Genomic DNA, 20984 nt, shown 5'->3' with positions numbered 1-20984 from the left:
TTTATTAAGAAAGGTGTTGATAATTGTGTAAAAACATTATTAGTATGTTATGGATATTTAATGAATCTGTGTTATTATGGATCTATGTTATCTGATATTAAATTATTTTATTCTATTAGGTAACACTTCTATTTACCGCGTTTTAACTTCTATGTATTGCACACAACTTGTTATTAACTAAATGTCTACTCGCGTATAAATTATGACAATGTGTTACGCGCATCTGTGTCGTATATATATAGTAAACCGACCTTGTACTTGAACTTGAAATCCAAGTTTATTATAGTTCATAATAGAGCTGTGTCCCGCGGTTTCTTCCATGGTCTTAGAATGTCATGTAGAATATAGTAATTATGTATTTTTGTATCTTTTATCTCACCTTCGCGTGTTTTTGTAATTGTGATGTCGCGTAGTCCCGTTGTCAGCGTAAAAAAAAAACCATACAATTAAAGTCAATGTTACCACCTTATCCATAAGGAAGGCCAGCTCCAGCAATGAGGGCGATTAAATGTCTAATGATGATGATATTCAACAAAAATGATGAATTTATATATTATGCAATATTTAAGTTATTTAATTTAGTTGAATATTCACAGGTCAGCTAACAATTTGCCAATACCCATATTTCCCAAAAGACATCGTTCAATTAATTTCAATTCAAAATCCGATTAGTCGAATGGTTTGAACTAGTGAAATTATTGTGTTGGTTTGAGCCGTCGCAGTACCTACGTTGCGTTTTGATTTATTAATTTTATATCATATTATGAGCGTGATGGTTTAACTAATTCTAAACTTTCACATTTCATTATTAATGAACAATGAAACGTTTGTTTCAATAATAATTCAAAAAGTAATGGCAAGAGAACACCAAGGTCAGGTATGCGTGGAGGTTTTGCCCGGCAGCGGGACTTAAATAGCTGGCAAAAATTGATGTACAGTCAACCAGTACAGTATTATGTCGTTGACTGTACTATAGTACAGTCAAAGACTCGCTGCCCGCGGGGCCATAAAACTTCGGTGCGCTAGGACGAGGGGCATGCGATGAGTCACTTATCGATAACCGTATATCGATCCCTAAGTGCGCTTGCGCACGGTAATTAACTTACTTTTTCACAACATAAATATCGACACAATGCTTGCGTCGCGCGTGGTGCATCACTATGCCTTCCGTAAGGCCCGCAAGTGCGACAGAGAACGCGACAGGCGACGTCTCGCTTCCACGTTTTATGACTCCGCGGTCAGCCAGTCTTTGACTGTACTATATTACTGGTTTCTATTTCTTTGCTTAGGGTACGTATACAGTGTTTATATCCTCACATAGTATAAAACAAACTACCGGTGATACGGTTTTCACCAATAAATAGTGTGATTCCTAAGGTGTATGTATACTGTATAAAATATTATATTAGATACATTGTCGTACTGTAATACATACATATACATAAATACCAATTAACAGCGAGCACAACATCATTTTTGTTACTCTTACAGTGGGTTTCACAAGTCAACTTTGCAGAAAAGTGAAAAGTACGCCTTTTTGTTTAAACGTCACCGGAGCGTAGGTCAGTCAACGTCAAAGTTGACTGGTGCAACCCATCCTAAATTGTATAGCATTGTTTCACTCTTTGTTATCAACAAACAATCACAAGAGTCAACCAAACAGTAATTAACATTAGTTTGACTATGACCCGCCGCTGTTGTCTATGAATCTTGTTAACTAGATGGAAATTGATAGGGTTTATCTGATTTGTACTTACTGGTCGTTGCGTGTCTTTGTGTTGACAAATGTAATTGACAAAGGACCTAAGTTAAATTTATTACTTACAAGCTTGCTGATACTCCATTGCAGCTCTTTAGAAATAGGATAGGTGTGTAGTTGCCATCCAGACAAATCAGATACATTATCCATCTGTTTAAAAGAAAAAAATATATTCGGAGCAAATGGCGTCAGAAATCTTGAAATAAAAAATAGTTTCAACTATATACAAATGAAAAAGTACAGCTTTTTTGGAGACTTTTTCTTTAATTACATCTCATACACTTTGTACAACAACAAAAAATACAACCAACTGAAAATAGCGGCCCAAAGCCTCGAGGGTTTCCGTATGCTGACCTTCAATTCGAAGATAGCACTTTGTCTCTTCCACTACGTCTTCATATAAAATAATGATTTATCCGTATTTTGTATTTAATTTAATATTAAATTAAATAATAGTATTAACATGATTACTATAAAAATTTAGATAAGTGCGACTATACTTCTGAACTGGGTTATCTTCTTGTGACCAATAAAAGGCGATTTTTTATTATAATTTCTAGACACACCGTTGTGGTCATATTGTCATACGGTATACGGTACGAATACTGGACGGGACGTTGTAAAACGGGACGAGTTGGTCAACGGGACGAGTTGGTCAGATACGGTAACATAGAAGAATATTTGAAACTGAAACTCTATTTTATTTATAGTGTAAAAAAATACTTCCTACGTCTAATTTACTTACATAATGTAATCATCTTATAAATAGATAAAATTATACTATCACATTATATTCAACATATAAATATGAGGCCATCAATTAAAACTACGGAGAAATGTTTATTTTTGATAATAATCCTTAATATGTTTTAGTCATGGTCAATTTCTTCCATATTGTACTTTCGTCAAATTAGTCTTTTGTATGATAATAATTTTTTCTATGAACGAAATTATAGTTCACGGACAATTAATCAAGCTAATTTATCACCGTTTCAAGTGACAAAATTATTTGTCTTGCGACCATGCAGCCGCCGTGGAGTTGAAACACATTGGAAGAAAGACTCACTATGACTTACAACATAATTTGATTAAATTTAATTTCTAAAATCAATTTTTTTGATTATATGAATAAAACCAGTGGCCACCCAAGTCGGATCTAAACAATTAATATTCCGTAATTTCCGACAAATGACGTTCTATTGGTTATTTGAAACTTAGCATCGGTAAGCACAGCATAACGTAGCGTTTTCAAATTCAAATTCAAATTCAAAATTCTTTATTCAATATAGGTTGACATCATTTATTGACGTAAAAAAAAACTTAAATTAAGTCTATTGTCGACTTTCAAAGCGCAGGTGAAGAAGAAGCGGCTCAACAAACTTCATCGCGGTCTTTTCTCCAAAGACGTCAATTAACAAATGTAGGTTTACGCATATATTAAAAATTAAGAGGACGAGAGGAGGAGAAGGAGCAATGGTCGAGTTCCAGCCTGACTCGCCTTGAAGATGACTCCCGAAGCTGAATCCAAAACGTCGAGTTAAAAAATAAATGAACAGTTATTCCAGTATGAATAGTACCTACCATACACAATAGTATACATCTCTTAATCATTCAGCTAAAGAATGCGGCATTAATCACTTGTCCCAAGCGAAATATTATAGTTTTCTATTCTAGTCATTTAGCATTTCTCACTTAACTAATTCTACGTAAATCGCAGTATCGGGCACTCTTTGACTACTATTTCTCATCTGGGCGTATTTTTGTGTTATTATCGGCTGTGGCGTTTCGAAGACATGGGTCTGCAAACAAAAGCCCCTCAAAATTTTAAAGATTTGGTCTTGAAAATCTCTTTGATAACTAAATCACGACACGAGATAATCAGGTTGTGTCAGATTCTATCACAAGTTGGAGGCCGACGCAATCAAAGTTTGGGAAGCGCTGTCACAGCGCCTTGTAGCCTTCGATATCGCATAAATTGCATGACAGATATACTCTGATGCATGCGGCAGTGTTGGAAAATGTATGTATCAGATGTTCGGCAGGCCTACCATCAACTTGTATGGAACGATTCAAATGCACCGCAATTCAATTTTGGATGTGTAGTAGTAATTCAATATTAACTTTTTGGTACAAATTTGCGACCACAGATCAGCTTTAAGTATTAAATTCGATCATATCAAGGTTTTTCAAATAAAACTCTTTATTTTTTGTACGTAACCATCGTCAATATAACTTGAAGAAACAAAAAAATGTAATTTTAGTCACGATAACTTTTATGTAATAGAAAAAGCAAAACTAATCACAAAATTGCTCAGAAAAGGTCTCCGTAAACTACAACCATTTGAAAAGTTTTGGTTTTATCTGAAAGCGTTTATCCTAAGGGTGGCGATCAAAATAAACTGTTCTATCCAGGTTTTGCCTTTCGGTCATTACTGTTTACAACTTCCAAGTTTGTTCGCTTTCTTAATCGGCGTCCTAGCCGAGCCAAATCTACAAACGCAACAAGACAGCTAACCAGACAACCATTTTTGTCGTGATCTGGCTTAATCAATCAAGCGTATGACAAAGATAATGCTTTATAGTTAGGGTTTCTTATAAATAAAACAAAAACCTGACCCCATATAACATGGTTCATGCGTACTTAGTAAGATGGTGTAATCCTATGACCCAAACATAGACGTGCAGATTAAATAAATAATAATGGTGATTTTCGGGAGTTAACACAAAAAATACTTATTGTGACATGTATCAAATAAAAAATAATTAATATTCTCTTTAGCGTTTTAATTACGATTCAACTTTTTATTCAAAAGTGTGTCCCGATGCGAGCGTATATAAAAAAGAAAAAAAAAATGATTCGAGCGAATCGAATATCTAATTTGGGTAACCGAGGCCTGATATTATTATGGATCACCCGTGATTTATGAGGTCAACTTTCATTCTTATGGTGTATTGTATGTGTGAAAGGCTCATAAAATATTGCGTGATAACTAATGTCTTTTTTATATTATACATACATCTGGATATAAGGAAAAATGACGTGCGTTATGGAAAAAGCTTTCTATGAATCATTATAGATTAAAAAAAAAACCATTTTTGTTTATCATGAAATTATGCTATTTATTATATAAACGTGTATAATACAAATAAGTATAATTTTTTTTGCTGGATAAACACTTTTTAAACATTCATTTGTGACGAAAAATCTCTTTTACTTTATTTTTAAGAGCTTAGCTTTTACATGCATAAATATAATAACATAAACTTTATTAAAATATCATTTTATTATACCAAGGAACCAAGTCAAACTTTTTTATTTTTGAACAAAATTGTTATACTGCCTTTGGCTATAGTCACTCCTGTTTTCGGATTCGAAATTATTGCAGTGACTTTTGCCTTTTCAAAAGGCCAGACGTATGGGAATTTTTCGACGTTAGGGATGGTCATATTTGCAAATGCGTACGAACCCTGAAAATACATAAAATTAATGTTATACTCAATTACTAAACCGAACGCAAAGGTCTTCCGCAGACTCTCTGTGAAGCTTTAGTAACGACGACCTCCGTGGCCTAATGTCGTCACGACGGACTGCTACACTGGAGATCCTAGGTTCGATCCCCGGTCAGGTCAAGATGGAAAATGATCCTTATCAGATTGACCTGGGTCTTGTATGTTTATTTATATAATAATGTTTATGTTGTAGAATATAGTATCGTTGAGTTAGTATCCCATAACATTAGTTTCGAACTTGCTTTGGGCTAATACAATCTATGTCATTTATATATTTATTTTATTTATTAATACTTCATATTTAATAAGAAATGAGAGGATTTTGCTTCGGATGCAGTTTCTTGTCGTGAAAATATGTTGTAAAATAATTATCTGTACCTAAGTACGGATAATTATTTTACAACATTTTATTAGTTTCCTGAAGCTTAGTATTTACACTGTTATGTTGTATGTTTAAATAAATAAATAAAATTGATTTAATTCACCGGTTTTAGAGGACATTCTTTCAGCCCAGCATTTCTCAGCGCCATCCCGACGTATATATCTTCTTGGTACATATTGCAAACTTGAAAGTGCATTTCTACAAATGACCTTTTGTACTCGTTATGCAAGTACTCATAGAATATTATATCTACCTGTAATTTTAAGTTCATAAATTTTATAAGCTAAAATTGAAAACCAGTGGTTTTCGCGCAAATGACTTAGCGCGCAAATGTCTTTCGAGCAAATGCCTTTCGCGCAAAGGGATTTGCTTAAATGTCTTTCGCGCAAAAGTACCGAATTCCTCACAGACTGTCCAGGTTAAAGCCACAAGCACACCGAATGCGTATCCAGCACGTAAAAAAGAGTACATTGATTTAATTCCATATAGCATTCTCTACCAGTCAACCATAAGAATGAATTTTTCTTTGGTACAATAAGGAGTATTAAGGTTTCCCGTTTACTTAGGAAACCTAAAAATCTCCTTAACTTACTCAATCGAAACTAGAATAACCCTTGACAGAAACTGCACAGTACTTTAGGTCTTTTGCTGCGCGACGGAAACTAATAATATTTCGTAACTTTTGACAAACGAAATTATCTTATATATTAATTAAATTAATTAATTTTCGCCTTTATAATATTAGTGAGATATTTCAACAACAAAAAAATATATATATTGTATATAATAATTTTATTAATATACAAAATCGATTGTTTGTCAAAAGTTATAGTTATATATTTTTTTGTTGTTGAAGTATATCACTAACATTATAAAGACGGTAGTTTATGGATTGGTATTGAGATTGCTGATAGCTTGCATTAATACAGTGCCCTATAATCACGACAGTGCGCGATTCCAGTAGGATTTGATCAAAAGTACGATGGCGCTAATCTACATAAAATTAAAAAAGCTTAGTATTTTTTTAATATAATTACAACCAAAGATAAACTGTTTAATTTTTTTTGTTATATTTTACTAGTTATTACCCGCTAGTGAAATATAACAAAAAAAATCGGTTTTGTTTTGTGGGATGATAGCATGCTCTCCATTTAAATTTGCAGACCCGTGGACGGTGAAACATGTAGGATTAAGTTTTTCTTCTAAAACCACATTGTAAAAAAATGTAAAGTCATGTTTTTGCAATTAAATAATCTTTGTTTTAATTTTTTACCGTCACATTATTTCCAACCTCATAAAGAAGCGTAAAATAAAGGTTGACAATAGTAGCTCCTCTTCTTCCTAGTTTTCTCACATTGAGAGTCACGTTTGTAACATATACTTCGTTTACGTAATACACCTCTGACCTTTCCGGGATTATTTGCAGGCTCTGAAAATAGATAAATGTAAGAAAATTTATTTATTAAGTTACCTCTCAGGATCTGTACTTTTTCCTGGCATTTAGGGAAAAATTCATTATATATGTATAAATGTCCGTCTTCGTTTTTGTAACTTAATGATTATGTGCAAAATTTCAAACAATTTAGTTTGTAGATAAAGCGTGAAAAGTCTAAACTCACTTTTACAATAATAATATTGTATTTGAGATAGTTGAGCTTGTTCTAGAGGTAATATTGCTAATTGTTTGGTCTAGTCAACTCAAAACGTAGATAATAACCGAACCAAAGATGTGGAAAGGGCCCGACTAGACACTCAGACAACCCAGTACAGACCATCCGCCTTCATTTGGAGTTGGAAGAAGAAGAAAATTTGATATACCTACTGAAATGGTTAAACCCGAAATAAAATGATGATTTTATCAATTTATGAATTTTTTTTTTGTGTAACATAACTAATAGGTCCCAAGGAGACATTCGTGTAGTTATTTATGAAAACACTTAAAAACTTGAAGGAAACAGAAAAAAACAACGTGGACCCTGGATTCCGACGCTCTATGGCTCTGTAAGAAACCAAAAATGCATTCAGGTAAGAAAGAAAATGTACTTACAAAAACACATGCGTATAAACATCCAAGAACCAGGACAAATTTTATTGGAGACATTTTCTTTTTGCTTACATTTGTACGTATATAACGTGTGGTGCAATAAATATTTATTGTATAAATATATTATACAAACTACTACCACGTATATGAATGATTATTTATGATGGTCTATCTGTACTTATGTTCAATTTCATGTTTTAATTAAATAATGGTATTTACATGATTATACTGTAACAATTTGTAAGTGCGAATTAAAATTTAAATCTTTTGGACTGGGTTCCGCCAAGTTGGTTTCACATCTGCTAGTAACTAATATAATACGTTTGTTTGTTTGCTTGTTATAATTTTATTGCACGAAAATAAGTACATTAATTAAAATTATTACAAGAAAGATACATTGTACAACGGCGGGCTTATCCCATGTAGGGATCTCTTACAGTCAAACGTTTTCTCAAAGGACCAGATTATTATTCTTGTCTTAATTATTTATTCACTAACTAATGTCCTTACGGTTTAGCCCAATTTACTATAAACAATGGAATTTACCGTTGTGGCATATTTTCAGCATACGGTTCAAATACTGGACAAACAAGACATAAAAAGGGACGAGATAGTCAGATACGGTAACAGACACGACTATTTTGAACATCAATTCACTATACGAGTAAATAAATAAGAAATTTATTTCCTAGTTCTAATTTTTTTTCGTGTTTCATTTTTTTATAATAAATTAAGAAATAGTACAGTTTAAAAAACCATTTTTCTACCAATACCCTTTTCGAGTGTGCTAATTGCTATCACTGGTGTCAGATTTTATTTAAGTTGAAAGGCACATACGTCTGCACAAGGCGCAAATATACTACAATATAGTAGGCACTAAATTTCATACAGGTAAGTGAAAATTTATTTTCGGAATGAACCCTAAATATGTTTTATTCATGGTCAATTACTTCGATATAATTTGTAATTAAGTCTTTTGTATTAAAATTAAATTACTTTGCCAAATTATGGTTTACGGACAATTAATCTAGCTAATCGTCCATCATTCAGTCGCCAAATTGTTAGTCTTGCGATCAGATGCCATGTAGTTGAAATACGCTACGTTGGAATACGAAGAAATGGTTTACTTTAACTTAAAATCTGCAGGAAGATAGTAGTTTAGTAAGAAGTTTCGAAGACATGGGTCTACAAACAAAAGCCCCTCAAAATTTTAAAGATTTGGCCTTGAAAATCTCTTTGATAACTAAATCACGACACGAGATAATCAGGTTGTGTCAGATTCTATCACAAGTTGGAGGCCGACGCAATCAAAGTTTGGGAAGCGCTGTCACAGCGCCTTGTAGCCTTCGATATCGCATAAATTGCATGACAGTTATACTCTGATGCATGCGGCAGTGTTGGAAAATGTATGTATCAGATGTTCGGCAGGCCTACCATCAACTCGTATGGAACGATTCAAATGTTCCGCAGTTCATTTTTGGATGTGTAGTAGTAATTCAATATTAATTTTTTGGTACAAATTTGCGACCACAGATCAGCTTTAAGTATTAAATTCGATCATATCAAGGTTTTTCAAATAAAACTCTTTATTTTTTGTACGTAACCATCGTCAATATAACTTGAAGAAACAAAAAAATGTAATTTTAGTCACGATAACTTTTATGTAATAGAAAAAGCAAAACTAATCACAAAATTGCTCAGAAAAGGTCTCCGTAAACTACAACCATTTGAAAAGCTTTGGTTTTATCTGAAAGCGTTTATCCTAAGGGTGGCGATCAAAATAAACTGTTCTATCCAGGTTTTGCCTTTCGGTCATTACTGTTTACAACTTCCAAGTTTGTTCGCTTTTTTAATCGGCGTCCTAGCCGAGCCAAATCTACAAACGCAACAAGACAGCTAACCAGACAACCATTTTTGTCGTGATCTGGCTTAATCAATCAAGCGTATGACAAAGATAATGCTTAATTTTTAGGGTTTCTTATAAATAAAACAAAAACCTGACTCCTTATAACATGGTTCATGCGTACTTAGTAAGATGGTGTAATCCTATGACCCAAACATAGACGTGCAGATTAAATAAATAATAATTGTGATTTTCGGGAGTTAACACAAAAAATACTTATTGTGACATGTATCAAATAAAAAAAAATGCTCTTTAGCGTTTTAATTACGATTCAACTTTTTATTCAAAAGTGTGTCCCGATGCGAGCGTATATAAAAAAGGAAAAAAAAATGATTCGAGCGAATCGAATATCTAATTTGGGTAACCGAGGCCTGATATTATTATGGATCACCCGTGATTGATGGGGTCAACTTTCATTCTTATGGTGTATTGTATGTGTGAAAGGCTCATAAAATATTGCGTGATAACTAATGTCTTTTTTATATTATACATACATCTGGATATAAGGAAAAATGACGTGCGTTATGGAAAAAGCTTTCTATGAATCATTATAGATTAAAAAAAACATTTTTGTTTGTCATGAAATTATGCTATTTATTATATTAACGTGTATAATACAAATAAGTGTAATTTTTTTTACTGGATAAACACTTTTTAAACATTCATTTGTGACGAAAAGTCTCTTTTACTTTTACATGCATAAATATAATAACATAAACTTTATTAAAATATCATTTTATTATACCAAGGAACCAAGTCAAACTTTTTTATTTTTGAACAAAATTGTTATACTGCCTTTGGCTATAGTCACTCCTGTTTTCGGATTCGAATATATTGCAGTGACTTTTGCCTTTTCAAAAGGCCAGACGTATGGGAATTTTTCAATGTTAGGGATGGTCATATTTGCAAATGCGTACGAACCCTGAAAATACATAAAATTAATGTTATACTCAATTACTAAACCGAACGCAAAGGTCTTCCGCAGACTCTCTGTGAAGCTTTAGTAACGACGACCTCCGTGGCCTAATGTCGTCACGACGGACTGCTACACTGGAGATCCTAGGTTCGGTCCCCGGTCAGGTCAAGATGGAAAATGATCCTTATCAGATTGACCTGGGTCTTGTATGTTTATTTATATAATAATGTTTATGTTGTAGAATATAGTATCGTTGAGTTAGTATCCCATAACATTAGTTTCGAACTTGCTTTGGGCTAATACAATCTATGTCATTTATATATTTATTTTATTTATTAATACTTCATATTTAATAAAAAATGAGAGGATTTTGCTTCGGATGCAGTTTCTTGTCGTGAAAATATGTTGTAAAATAATTATCTGTACCTAAGTACAGATAATTATTTTACATCATTTTATTAGTTTCCTGAAGCTTAGTATTTACACTGTTATGTTGTATGTTTAAATAAATAAATAAAATTGATTTAATTCACCGGTTTTAGAGGACATTCTTTCAGCCCAGCATTTCTCAGCGCCATCCCGACGTATATATCTTCTTGGTACATATTGCAAACTTGAAAGTGCATTTCTACAAATGACCTTTTGTACTCGTTATGCAAGTACTCATAGAATATTATATCTACCTGTAATTTTAAGTTCATAAATTTTATAAGCTAAAATTGAAAACCAGTGGTTTTCGCGCAAATGTCTTTCGAGCAAATGCCTTTCGCGCAAAGGGATTTGCTTAAATGTCTTTCGCGCAAAAGTACCGAATTCCTCACAGGCTGTCCAGGTTAAAGCCACAAGCACATCGAATGCGTATCCAGCACGTAAAAAAGTGTACATTGACCATATAGCATTCTCTACCAGTCAACCATAAGAATGAATTTTTCTTTGGTACAATAAGGAGTATTAAGGTTTCCCGTTTACTTAGGAACCCTAAAAATCTCCTTAACTTATTCAATTGAAACTAGAATAACCCTTGACAGAAACTGCGCTGTACTTTAGGTCTTTTGCTGCGCGACAGAAACTAATAAAATTTCGTAACTTTTGACAAACGAAATTATCTTATATATTAATTAAATTAATTAATTTTCGCCTTTATTATATTAGCGAGATATTTCAACAACAAAAAAAAATATATATTATATATAATAATTTTATTAATATACAAAATCGATTGTTTGTCAAAAGTTACAGTTATATATTTTTTTGTTTTTGGATTGGTATTGAGATTGCTGATAGCTTGCATTAACACAGTGCACTATAATCACGACAGTGCGCGATTCCAGTAGGATTTGATCAAAAGTACGATGGCGCTAATCTACATAAAATTAAAAAAGCTTAGTATTTTTTTAATATAATTACAACCAAAGATAAACTGTTTAATTTTTTTTGTTATATTTTACTAGTTATTACCCGCTAGTGAAATATAACAAAAAAAATCGGTTTTGTTTTGTGGGATGATAGCATGCTCTCCATTTAAATTTGCATACGCGTGGACGGTGAAACATGTAGGATTAAGTTTTTCATCTAAAACCACATTGTAAAAAAATGTAAAGTCATGTTTTTGCAATTAAATAATCTTTGTCTTAATTTTTTACCGTCACATTATTTCCAATCTCATAAAGAAGCGTAAAATAAAGGTTGACAATAGTTGCTCCTCTTCTTCCTAGTTTTCTCACATTGAGAGTCACGTTTGTAATATATACTTCGTTTATGTAATACATCTCTGACCTTTCCGGGATTATTTGCAGGCTCTGAAAATAGATAAATGTAAGAAAACCCACATAATTTATTTATTAAGTTACCTCTCAGGATCTGTACTTTTTCCTGGCATTTAGGGAAAAAATCATTATATATGTATAAATGTCCATCTTCGTTTTTGTAACTTTTTTTTTTAAATATTTATTTCACATATTAAGAACAAATATATATAGGTCATAATAGAAGAATACTAACAAAAACCACAGAGGTTTGTCCACAGTGAGCATCAACGTCAGCAGTAGTATAAAATATTTTGTATTAATCACTTAACAGTAATATAGGAACCACGTACGTAGACCATTTTAAACAAAACAAATACCTAGTATTAAGTTGCAATCTAACACAATTGTTCGATAAAGTAGGATTTAAGTTTATTTTTAATATTTTTAGGAGTTAAGTCATTTTTTACAGAGGTGGGTAGTGCGTTAACTAATCTCGGAAGGAGATATCGCGCTGTCCTCTGCCCGTACGTATTGTTGGCTATAGACATGCACAGTTTCTCTCTGGCAACAGCTCGAGTATATATAGGGTGATTTACTTTGTGACAAACTGTGTTATTAAAAAAAAATGTTCTTTTAGAAAGTTACATGTCATTTGAGAATGCACTGGCAGTATTTGGCAATGTTTGAATAAGCCAATTTCATTTTGAGTGAACTGATGTCTTGTTTTTTTATTTACCACATGTTTTAGAATCTTCAATTGCAATTTATAAATTTTATCGAGATAAGTTTTAAATGTACGACCATAACTACCGAGACCATATTGAATATACGAATGTGCAAGAGAGTTGTACAGCATTAATTTAACTTTATAGGGTATACGATCCCTGATGATTCTAAGATTTGCTAAAAATTGACGGAGTTTATTACAAACTCGTTCAACATGACAGCTCCAGTTTAACTTATTGTCTATCACTACGCTTAGATAAGTGTGGCTTGATACCATTTCAATGGCTGGACAGCAACAGTTATCCAAGGACGAGTCATGCAAGTAGTTATGATCGTGCGCTATCAGGTCATTCATATGCTGTTGTTTGAGGTAAGGTGATTTGATATTTATAAGTTTTGTCTTGTTAGCATTCAAAACGAGCCCCACGTCATGACACCACTTTGCAAGATTATCAAAATCCGTCTGTAACTGCTCGAGAATCGCGCTCAAATTCCTACCGCTAATAACCAAAGGTGTCATCCGCAAACTGATAGCATGTACTGTGTTTGATAACCTTGTGCATATCGTTAACATAGGAGAGGAAGTGTAAGGGACCTAGCACCGAGCCCTGAGCCGTGCCTTGATGTGCTACTATAGAACACTTTGAGTATTACTGACACTCACGTATTATTCCCGGTTCCTAAGGTAATCCTTGCACCAACCTAGCAGCGGTCCACGTATACCGCACTCGTCAAGTTTACTAATTAGTTTTTTATGATCAAGGGTATCAAATGCTCGTGAAAAGTCAATGAAAAGAACTAATACGTTTTTTTTATCATTAAGGTAGCCATTTACATCATCAGTAAATTTAGCTAAAAGATCGCTTGTACTCCTCCCTTTTTGGAATCCGAATTGGTTTCGGTAAATTATGCCGTTGTCTTTATAGAACGCGCGTATTTGCTCGCATACATATTTCTCAACAATTTTATCAATATTAGACAGTAATGTTACTGGTCGATAATTATTGTAGTCGTCACGCTTGCCTTTTTTAAATATAGGACGAACACAACCCTTCTTTAGGTTTTTGGGATACAGCTCTTCTTTAATACTACAAGTTGAGCTTGTTCTAGAGGTAATATTGCAAATTTTTTGGTCTAGTCAACTCAAAACGTAGATAATAACTGAACCAAAGATGTGGAAAGGGCCCGACTTGACACTCAGACAACCCAGAACAGACCATCCGCCTTCATTTGGAGTTGGAAGAAGAAGAAAATCTGATATACCTACTGAAATGGTTAAACCCGAAATAAAATGATGATTTTATCAATTTATGAAAAATTTTTTTGTGTAACATAACTAATAGGTCCCAAGGAGACATTCGTGTAGTTATTTATGAAAACACTTAAAAACTTGAAGGAATCTGAAGGAAATAGAAAAAAGCAACGTGGACCCTGGATTCCGACGCTCTATGGCTATGTGTAAGAAACTGAAAATTCACTCAGGTAAGAAAGAAAATGTACTTACAAAAACACATGCGTATAAACATCCAAGAACCAGGACAAATTTTATTGGAGACATTTTCTTTTTGCTTACATTTGTACGTATATAACGTGTGGTGCAATAAATATTTATTGTATAAATATATTATACCCACTACTACCACGTATATGAATGATTATTTATGATGGTCTGTCTGTACTTATGTTCAATTTCATGATTTTTTGAAAATAATGGTATTTACATGATTATATTGTAACAATTTGGGTAAGTGCGAATTAAAACTTAAATCTTTTGGACTGGGTTCCGCCAAGTTGGTTTTACATCTGCTAGTAACTAATATAATACGTTTGTCTGTTTGCTTGTTATAATTTTATTGCACGAAAATAAGTACATTAATCAAAATTAATACAAGAAAGATACATTGTACAACGGCGGGCTTATCCCATGTAGGGATCTCTTACAGTCAAACGTTTTCTCAAAGGACCAGATTATTATTCTTGTCTTCACTAACTAATGTCCTTACGGTTTAGCCCAATTTACTATAAACAATTGAATTTACCGTTGTGGCATATTTTCAGCATACGGTACAAATACTGGACAAACAAGACATAAAAAGGGACGAGGTAGTCAGATACGGTAACAGACACGACTATTTTGAACATCAATTCACTATACGAGTAAATAAATAAGAAATCTATTTCCTAGTTCTAATTTTTTTTCGTGTTTCATTTTTTTATAATAAATTAATAAATAGTACAATTTAAAAAAACATTTTTCTACCAATACCCTTTTCGAGTGTGCTAATTGCTATCACTGGTGTCAGATTTTATTTAAGTTGAAAGGCACACACGTCTGCACAAGGCGCAAATATACTACAATATAGTAGGCACTAAATTTCATACAGGTAAGTGAAAATTTATTTTCGGAATGAACCCTAAATATGTTTTATTCATGGTCAATTACTTCGATATAATTTGTAATTAAGTTTTTTGTATTAAAATTAAATTACTTTGCCAAATTATGGTTTACGGACAATTAATCTAGCTAATCGTCATCATTCAGTGTTTGTCTTGCGGTCAGATGATACAGACGCCGTGTAGTTGAGATACGCTACGTTAGAATACGAAGAAAGGGAACGAATTTTTACTAAAAATCTGCCGCAAGATAACCAAGTCGATCTATTTATTTAAAACCTAAAACATTTTTAATATAGATTAGATAATAACTTACGTAATAACTAAAGACAGAAGATCCCTTAATAGGGTCTAAATAAATTAATCGATTTGGTATTACATGGATCTCACAACTTTATACGGTAGAAAAACTGAGCTGCGAGACTTGGGTTTTTTACAGCATGTTTTTGATGGCATATAATTTCTATATTTGATAACTAAAAGCAGCCTTTTATTATAAAACCAGTGGCTCGATAATAATTTTGTCACGGGTAATCGCCAAATTTTGTCGTAACACCAATGGATACATTACATAATACATACATCGATTAAAGCTAAGAATAAACTTTTATCATACAAAATGACGTCACTGAAAGAAAATATGAAGCTGAGTTAACCATGTAAAGGCTAGTTCAAATCGTAAGGACAATAAGAAAACTCATTTGAATCTCACTAATATTATAAATGCGTAAGTTTGGATGTTTGTTACTCATTCACGATAAATCCATCGAAAGGATTTCGATGAAATTGTTACACTGGTCAGCATTCTTTTATGCTCGCTTTCAATAAACGAGCCAGTTAGGAGCAATGTGGTAGATCTATGCTATGACCTTAAATGATTCTCTTGTTATCCTATAACATATTATAAAACAAAGTCCTCTACAGCATCTGTATGTCTGTTCGCGATAAACTCAAAAAATACTGCACTAAATGGAGTGATTCTTGAGGAAGGTTTACGCATATTTATTATGTTTTTACCCAAGCGAATCCAGGACGGGCCGCTAGTGTCAGTCGTATATGTTATTCCGACGCATTTCAACGCGTGTTGATAAACCGCCCATGTGAACGAAGCCTTATAATTCTCGTGTGTAAAGCACAAAGCACTATATTGTAGCGCTAGGAAATTTCCCCCAAGATAATAACAGTCTTACCCGTAAGACAAGGTGTAGCGTGTTCAAGCATAATATATGAAAGCCAGGTGTCGTAACAAAGTCATTTTAAACTGCAATTTTTGACGGGAAATCTCCAAAACTTCCGGCATCTGGAAGTGTCAAGATAAGTTTTCTTCATAAACTTCAACAATTCTCGCTTGTTGTTTGTGTCGAAATTAGATGAGAAACTTCGTCCTACAATACTGTGGGTACGACCATCAAATTCTATTTTTAAATATTTTTGTAAGTACGTTTATATTATTTTATCTTTCATCTAGTTGCACCTGGCGTGATTATTTAAATTATACTGACGATTTTATGCACAGTAGCGCCATCTATTTTATATAGCGTAGGTATATCAGACCATTTGACAAAATCCTACGAAAATCGTGCAATTTCGGGATAAAAAGTATGCAACCATGTTCCTTGGTCTTCAACTTTGAAAAAAACCGGGTAATCGATCAGATTTTAGAGAGAGCTGAAATATGAAATGTATTCTATATATGAAAGGTATTCTAATTATTATTAGTGGTTAATTATTTTCAATTATGAGACAACCATTGGGAAATATTCTTTGACTTTGTTAATAATGCCAAGTCGAACACGAAGATTAATTAATTGGGGGATTCGGACTGTCCATGGAAAGTCTTTTACACGAAACCCATTTTCAAACTGCCATATTATCGGAGAGACGTTTGACTGATGTAAGTTATGTACCTACGGGCCAATTCGCTGAAAAGCCAATAGTACCCGACAATATTCTATATTCGAAAGGCAAATAAAATAATACATTTTAATCAACAAGTTTTATTTGAGACAATCCTCGAAAAGCACGTGTCGCCAGTACATATTATCAGATGGGTGATTTTTTCAACATTCTGTGATTCATCTCACATACTCGTAGTACCCTGTCAGTTTTAATAGGTAACTATAACACAACACAAAGTAACAATTGTGTAATATTCGAATGAAGAAGGCACAACCTCCAAAGTTCCCTTGGGTGTCGTAAGATCAGGATAACATTTGTAACGCTACTGGAAAAGAAGGCCGGGATAATAAAACCGAAAAGCATTACGTAATATGCATTTTTCAGCATGTAATATGTAATTTTCGGTGCTATTACTGCGCGCATTCTTTGGTGAAATCAAATGGCTTCTCCAAGCATATTTTGGTCTATTGAGGAATCCTTATAGATTTATAATGTCTGCCTATATGTATATCATAGCCACTGTATTCCAAAACTATTAGTATCCATACAATTAAAGCTTGGGTTGCGCCTTCGAAATTGACGTTAACTTTAAGGTGCGCTCAAAAATACAAAGTACGCCATTTTGTCTAAACATCAGCGGCGCGTCCATTACAGTCAACATCAAATTTGACGGTTCAATTCACCACTCGTAGGTAAATGCATTCTGTGAAATGCTGTATGTTATTGCGATAAAATGTGGACCGTATAATAGATACAGTGAAATTATTCTCGTGTGTGTTTGATATATAAAAGCATATTACATTCATAATTAATACGTTGTACAAATATTTTTCTTTCAACCATTCAAATGCCGTGATCTTTCGCCATTAGCTCCTAGACACTCTAGTATTCCAAGGAGCCATTGTTCGCTGGAAATAAAGTAGTTCCACAGACTACATCTCACCCACAACAAGCTCATAAAATATTTATGCGTGAGGAACATAGAATGTCGATTACTGGATATTCGACGAGGAATATGAAATTCTAGATGTGACAAATAATCTAGATGCGTGACACAATCTAAAATTTTATCTAATATATATAATAGACCAATCTAATATATATAAAGCTTATCTGCGTGTTTAAAATCACCAATGCGCATTGGATCCCCTTGTGGTAAAAGGCCATTATCTTTATCCATATGCCAATGTCCCAACAGTATGAGGTGTCACGAAATGAAGGGCTTTGAGGTCTCCAATTCAAATGCTCGTATGAAAGCGATTATGAGCAAGAGATCTGTATCGCTCGTACGTAGCGTGAGCAAGAACACAGTCCTGAAGATGACAGACGACAGAATAAATTCAGTGGTCTTCAGGAGGACAGTTTGACTAAATTACATGTCTTGCAAGAAGGTGAGACTTCTTATCTTCTTAAGTAATAATTTTAATTTTGGACCAAAATATTATTTTTCGAAGGAATGACAATTGTCGATTTTTTTGCTTCCATAGCCAGCACGCGCTTGGTCGATCGTCAGTAATCGTGATTTTCAAGCATATTTTAGCGCTAAGCGCTAATTACGTACTCATATTACGCGGTCGAAATACCTATTGTAATTTTAAATATCTTTATCATTTAATACTTCGATAAATTATTACTACAATGCATTAATTCCAGTTAATATTATAGTATTAAGAAATTCTTATTTTTGAAAAAAAATGCCACATCTATTTTACTATTCAACATATCAATGTATCGTGTATTGGCTTTTGCGCAAGTAAAGGAAACACGTAACTGTAGAACTGATACAAAAAAAATATTTTTTTTTTCTATTTCGTACAACTACCTTGTACAAAATAGAAAACAATTGTTTAAGGTGTCATTTAATTTTATGTGATTTAAGATTTATATGTAAATTCTAGGTTTAAATTTAAGAATTTATTCTTAAAAATTTCGAATAGAATAAAATTCGAAAGTAACTGCTAACTTAATTGTGCCTAATGTGATTGGTCAGTTAGCCCTATGCACTTTTTTAACGCTTTCTATTCAACATTTGACGAACTCGGTGGTGCAGTGGTAAAGTGCTTGCCACTGAATCGAGAGGTCTCGGGTTCGATCCCCGGTCGGGTCATGATGGAAAATGATCTTTTTCTGATTGGCCCCGGTCTTGGATGTTTATCTATATATGTATTTGTTATAAAATATAGTATCGTTGAGTGGGATAATAATCCCATAACACAAGTCTCGAACTTACTTTGGGGCTAGCTCAATCAGTGTGATTTATCCTAATATATTTATTTATTTATGATATGTTCATCAAAATCATCATCAGCGTGTAGCAGTCTACTGCTGGTCATAGGCCTCTCCCAAGGTTCTGTCCACTGCTGCCAGTTTTGGGCTTGTCCAATATGTTACTTAAAGCTTAACAGATACTTAAACCTATCGGATACTTAATTACTTAGTTGCACCACTCATCGAAAAATACGCCTTTTTTCTGTCTGTCTATTTGCAATAAACTCAAAAACTGATGCATGGATTATCATGTTTTCACCAATAGATAGTATGGTTCCAGAGGAAGCTTTAGGTTTATATTTTATTATATTTTTACACAAGCGAAGCCGGGACGAGGCACTAGTTAGCTAATAAATATTTCTATCTATCTAAATTTTACACGACTCCTTAATTGCCACAATAAAAATATAATATACTAGCGGCCAGACCCAGCTTCGCTCGGGTAAAAACATTAGAAATTATACCCTTAAACCTTCCTTAAATCACTCCATCCATTGGTGAAAACCGCATGAAAATCCGTGGAGTAGTTTTTGAGTTTATCGCGAACAAACATACGCGGTTGAGGACTTTGTTTTATACTATGTAAGGATAAGGAGAAAAAAATGGTAAAGAGAATGTAACAATAAAATGATGTGCTATAATTCTTCTATAACAGGCATCCAATTGTGGTCCCATTCAATCAACCTAATCCGATCAATAGCTGACCCAGCCTATCGGAGGATCCAGTGGATTCATAATGATATCTTCTTTGAAATCTTCGTTTTGGTCCTAGCCTGAACGTAATCTGTCCATCAGCGATTTTATTTAATTTTGTGGAGTGTGGTTCCGCCCTAGAATGCGACCACTTCATATCACACCGTTGATATTGTTGACTATAGAACTAGGCACGTGGTAAGCTACAACAGCATTCCCAAGAAGGGTTGACAGTTGACATCGCAGACAGGCAGGAAAATCACAGTCGAATCTCAAAATTAATTTTAAAGTTCTATTTTACGCTGGCTGGCTTTGTAGCGTCAAAGCCCCGAATGAGATTTGGGAACAATGATATTTTGTTTTTTATTTATTCGAATTCAACCGACTTCGCTTTTTATGATATCATAATAAATTTGCAAAATTTGTCAATGCAGACACAAATCAAAGTAAGTACATCAAGTAGTTTGTACCGCAATGGAAACCTAGCGAACTTTTATAATAATAATAATAATAATCATCTTTATTTCAGACCATCAAAACAGTCCATAAATATTAGTAACAATTTATACTTACTTGCTATGTTAGTAATAAATACAAAATAAACAAATTTTTATTTTGCCACAATTTGGCGTCCTGTGATGCACAGTTTTACCCATGACATCAGCAAGGGCGAGTCATACCGGTTGGAAATGGTTTTCAGGATGGTGTTTGTACTGCTGCGAACTCTCTTGAGCATAGAGGC

General features: G+C 33.5%; 1 protein-coding gene across 1 annotated transcript; it reads right to left on the bottom strand.

The window, feature by feature from the left end:
* Window positions 1–5062: 5062 nt before the first annotated feature.
* Window positions 5063–11119, bottom strand: LOC128674467 (uncharacterized). Its single transcript, XM_053752987.1, has 4 exons — window positions 11048–11119; window positions 6925–7080; window positions 5755–5904; window positions 5063–5227 (listed from the first exon to the last, which is right to left on the bottom strand). Exons 1-4 carry the CDS (start codon window positions 11117–11119, stop codon window positions 5063–5065), a joined length of 543 nt encoding a protein of 180 aa, XP_053608962.1.
* Between the last annotated feature and the right edge of the window lie 9865 nt (window positions 11120–20984).

The sequence above is a fragment of the Plodia interpunctella genome, chromosome 12 (assembly GCF_027563975.2).
Source record: "Plodia interpunctella isolate USDA-ARS_2022_Savannah chromosome 12, ilPloInte3.2, whole genome shotgun sequence".
Taxonomy (NCBI): Eukaryota; Metazoa; Arthropoda; class Insecta; order Lepidoptera; family Pyralidae; genus Plodia; species Plodia interpunctella.
This window is presented reverse-complemented; position numbering and strand designations above follow the sequence as displayed.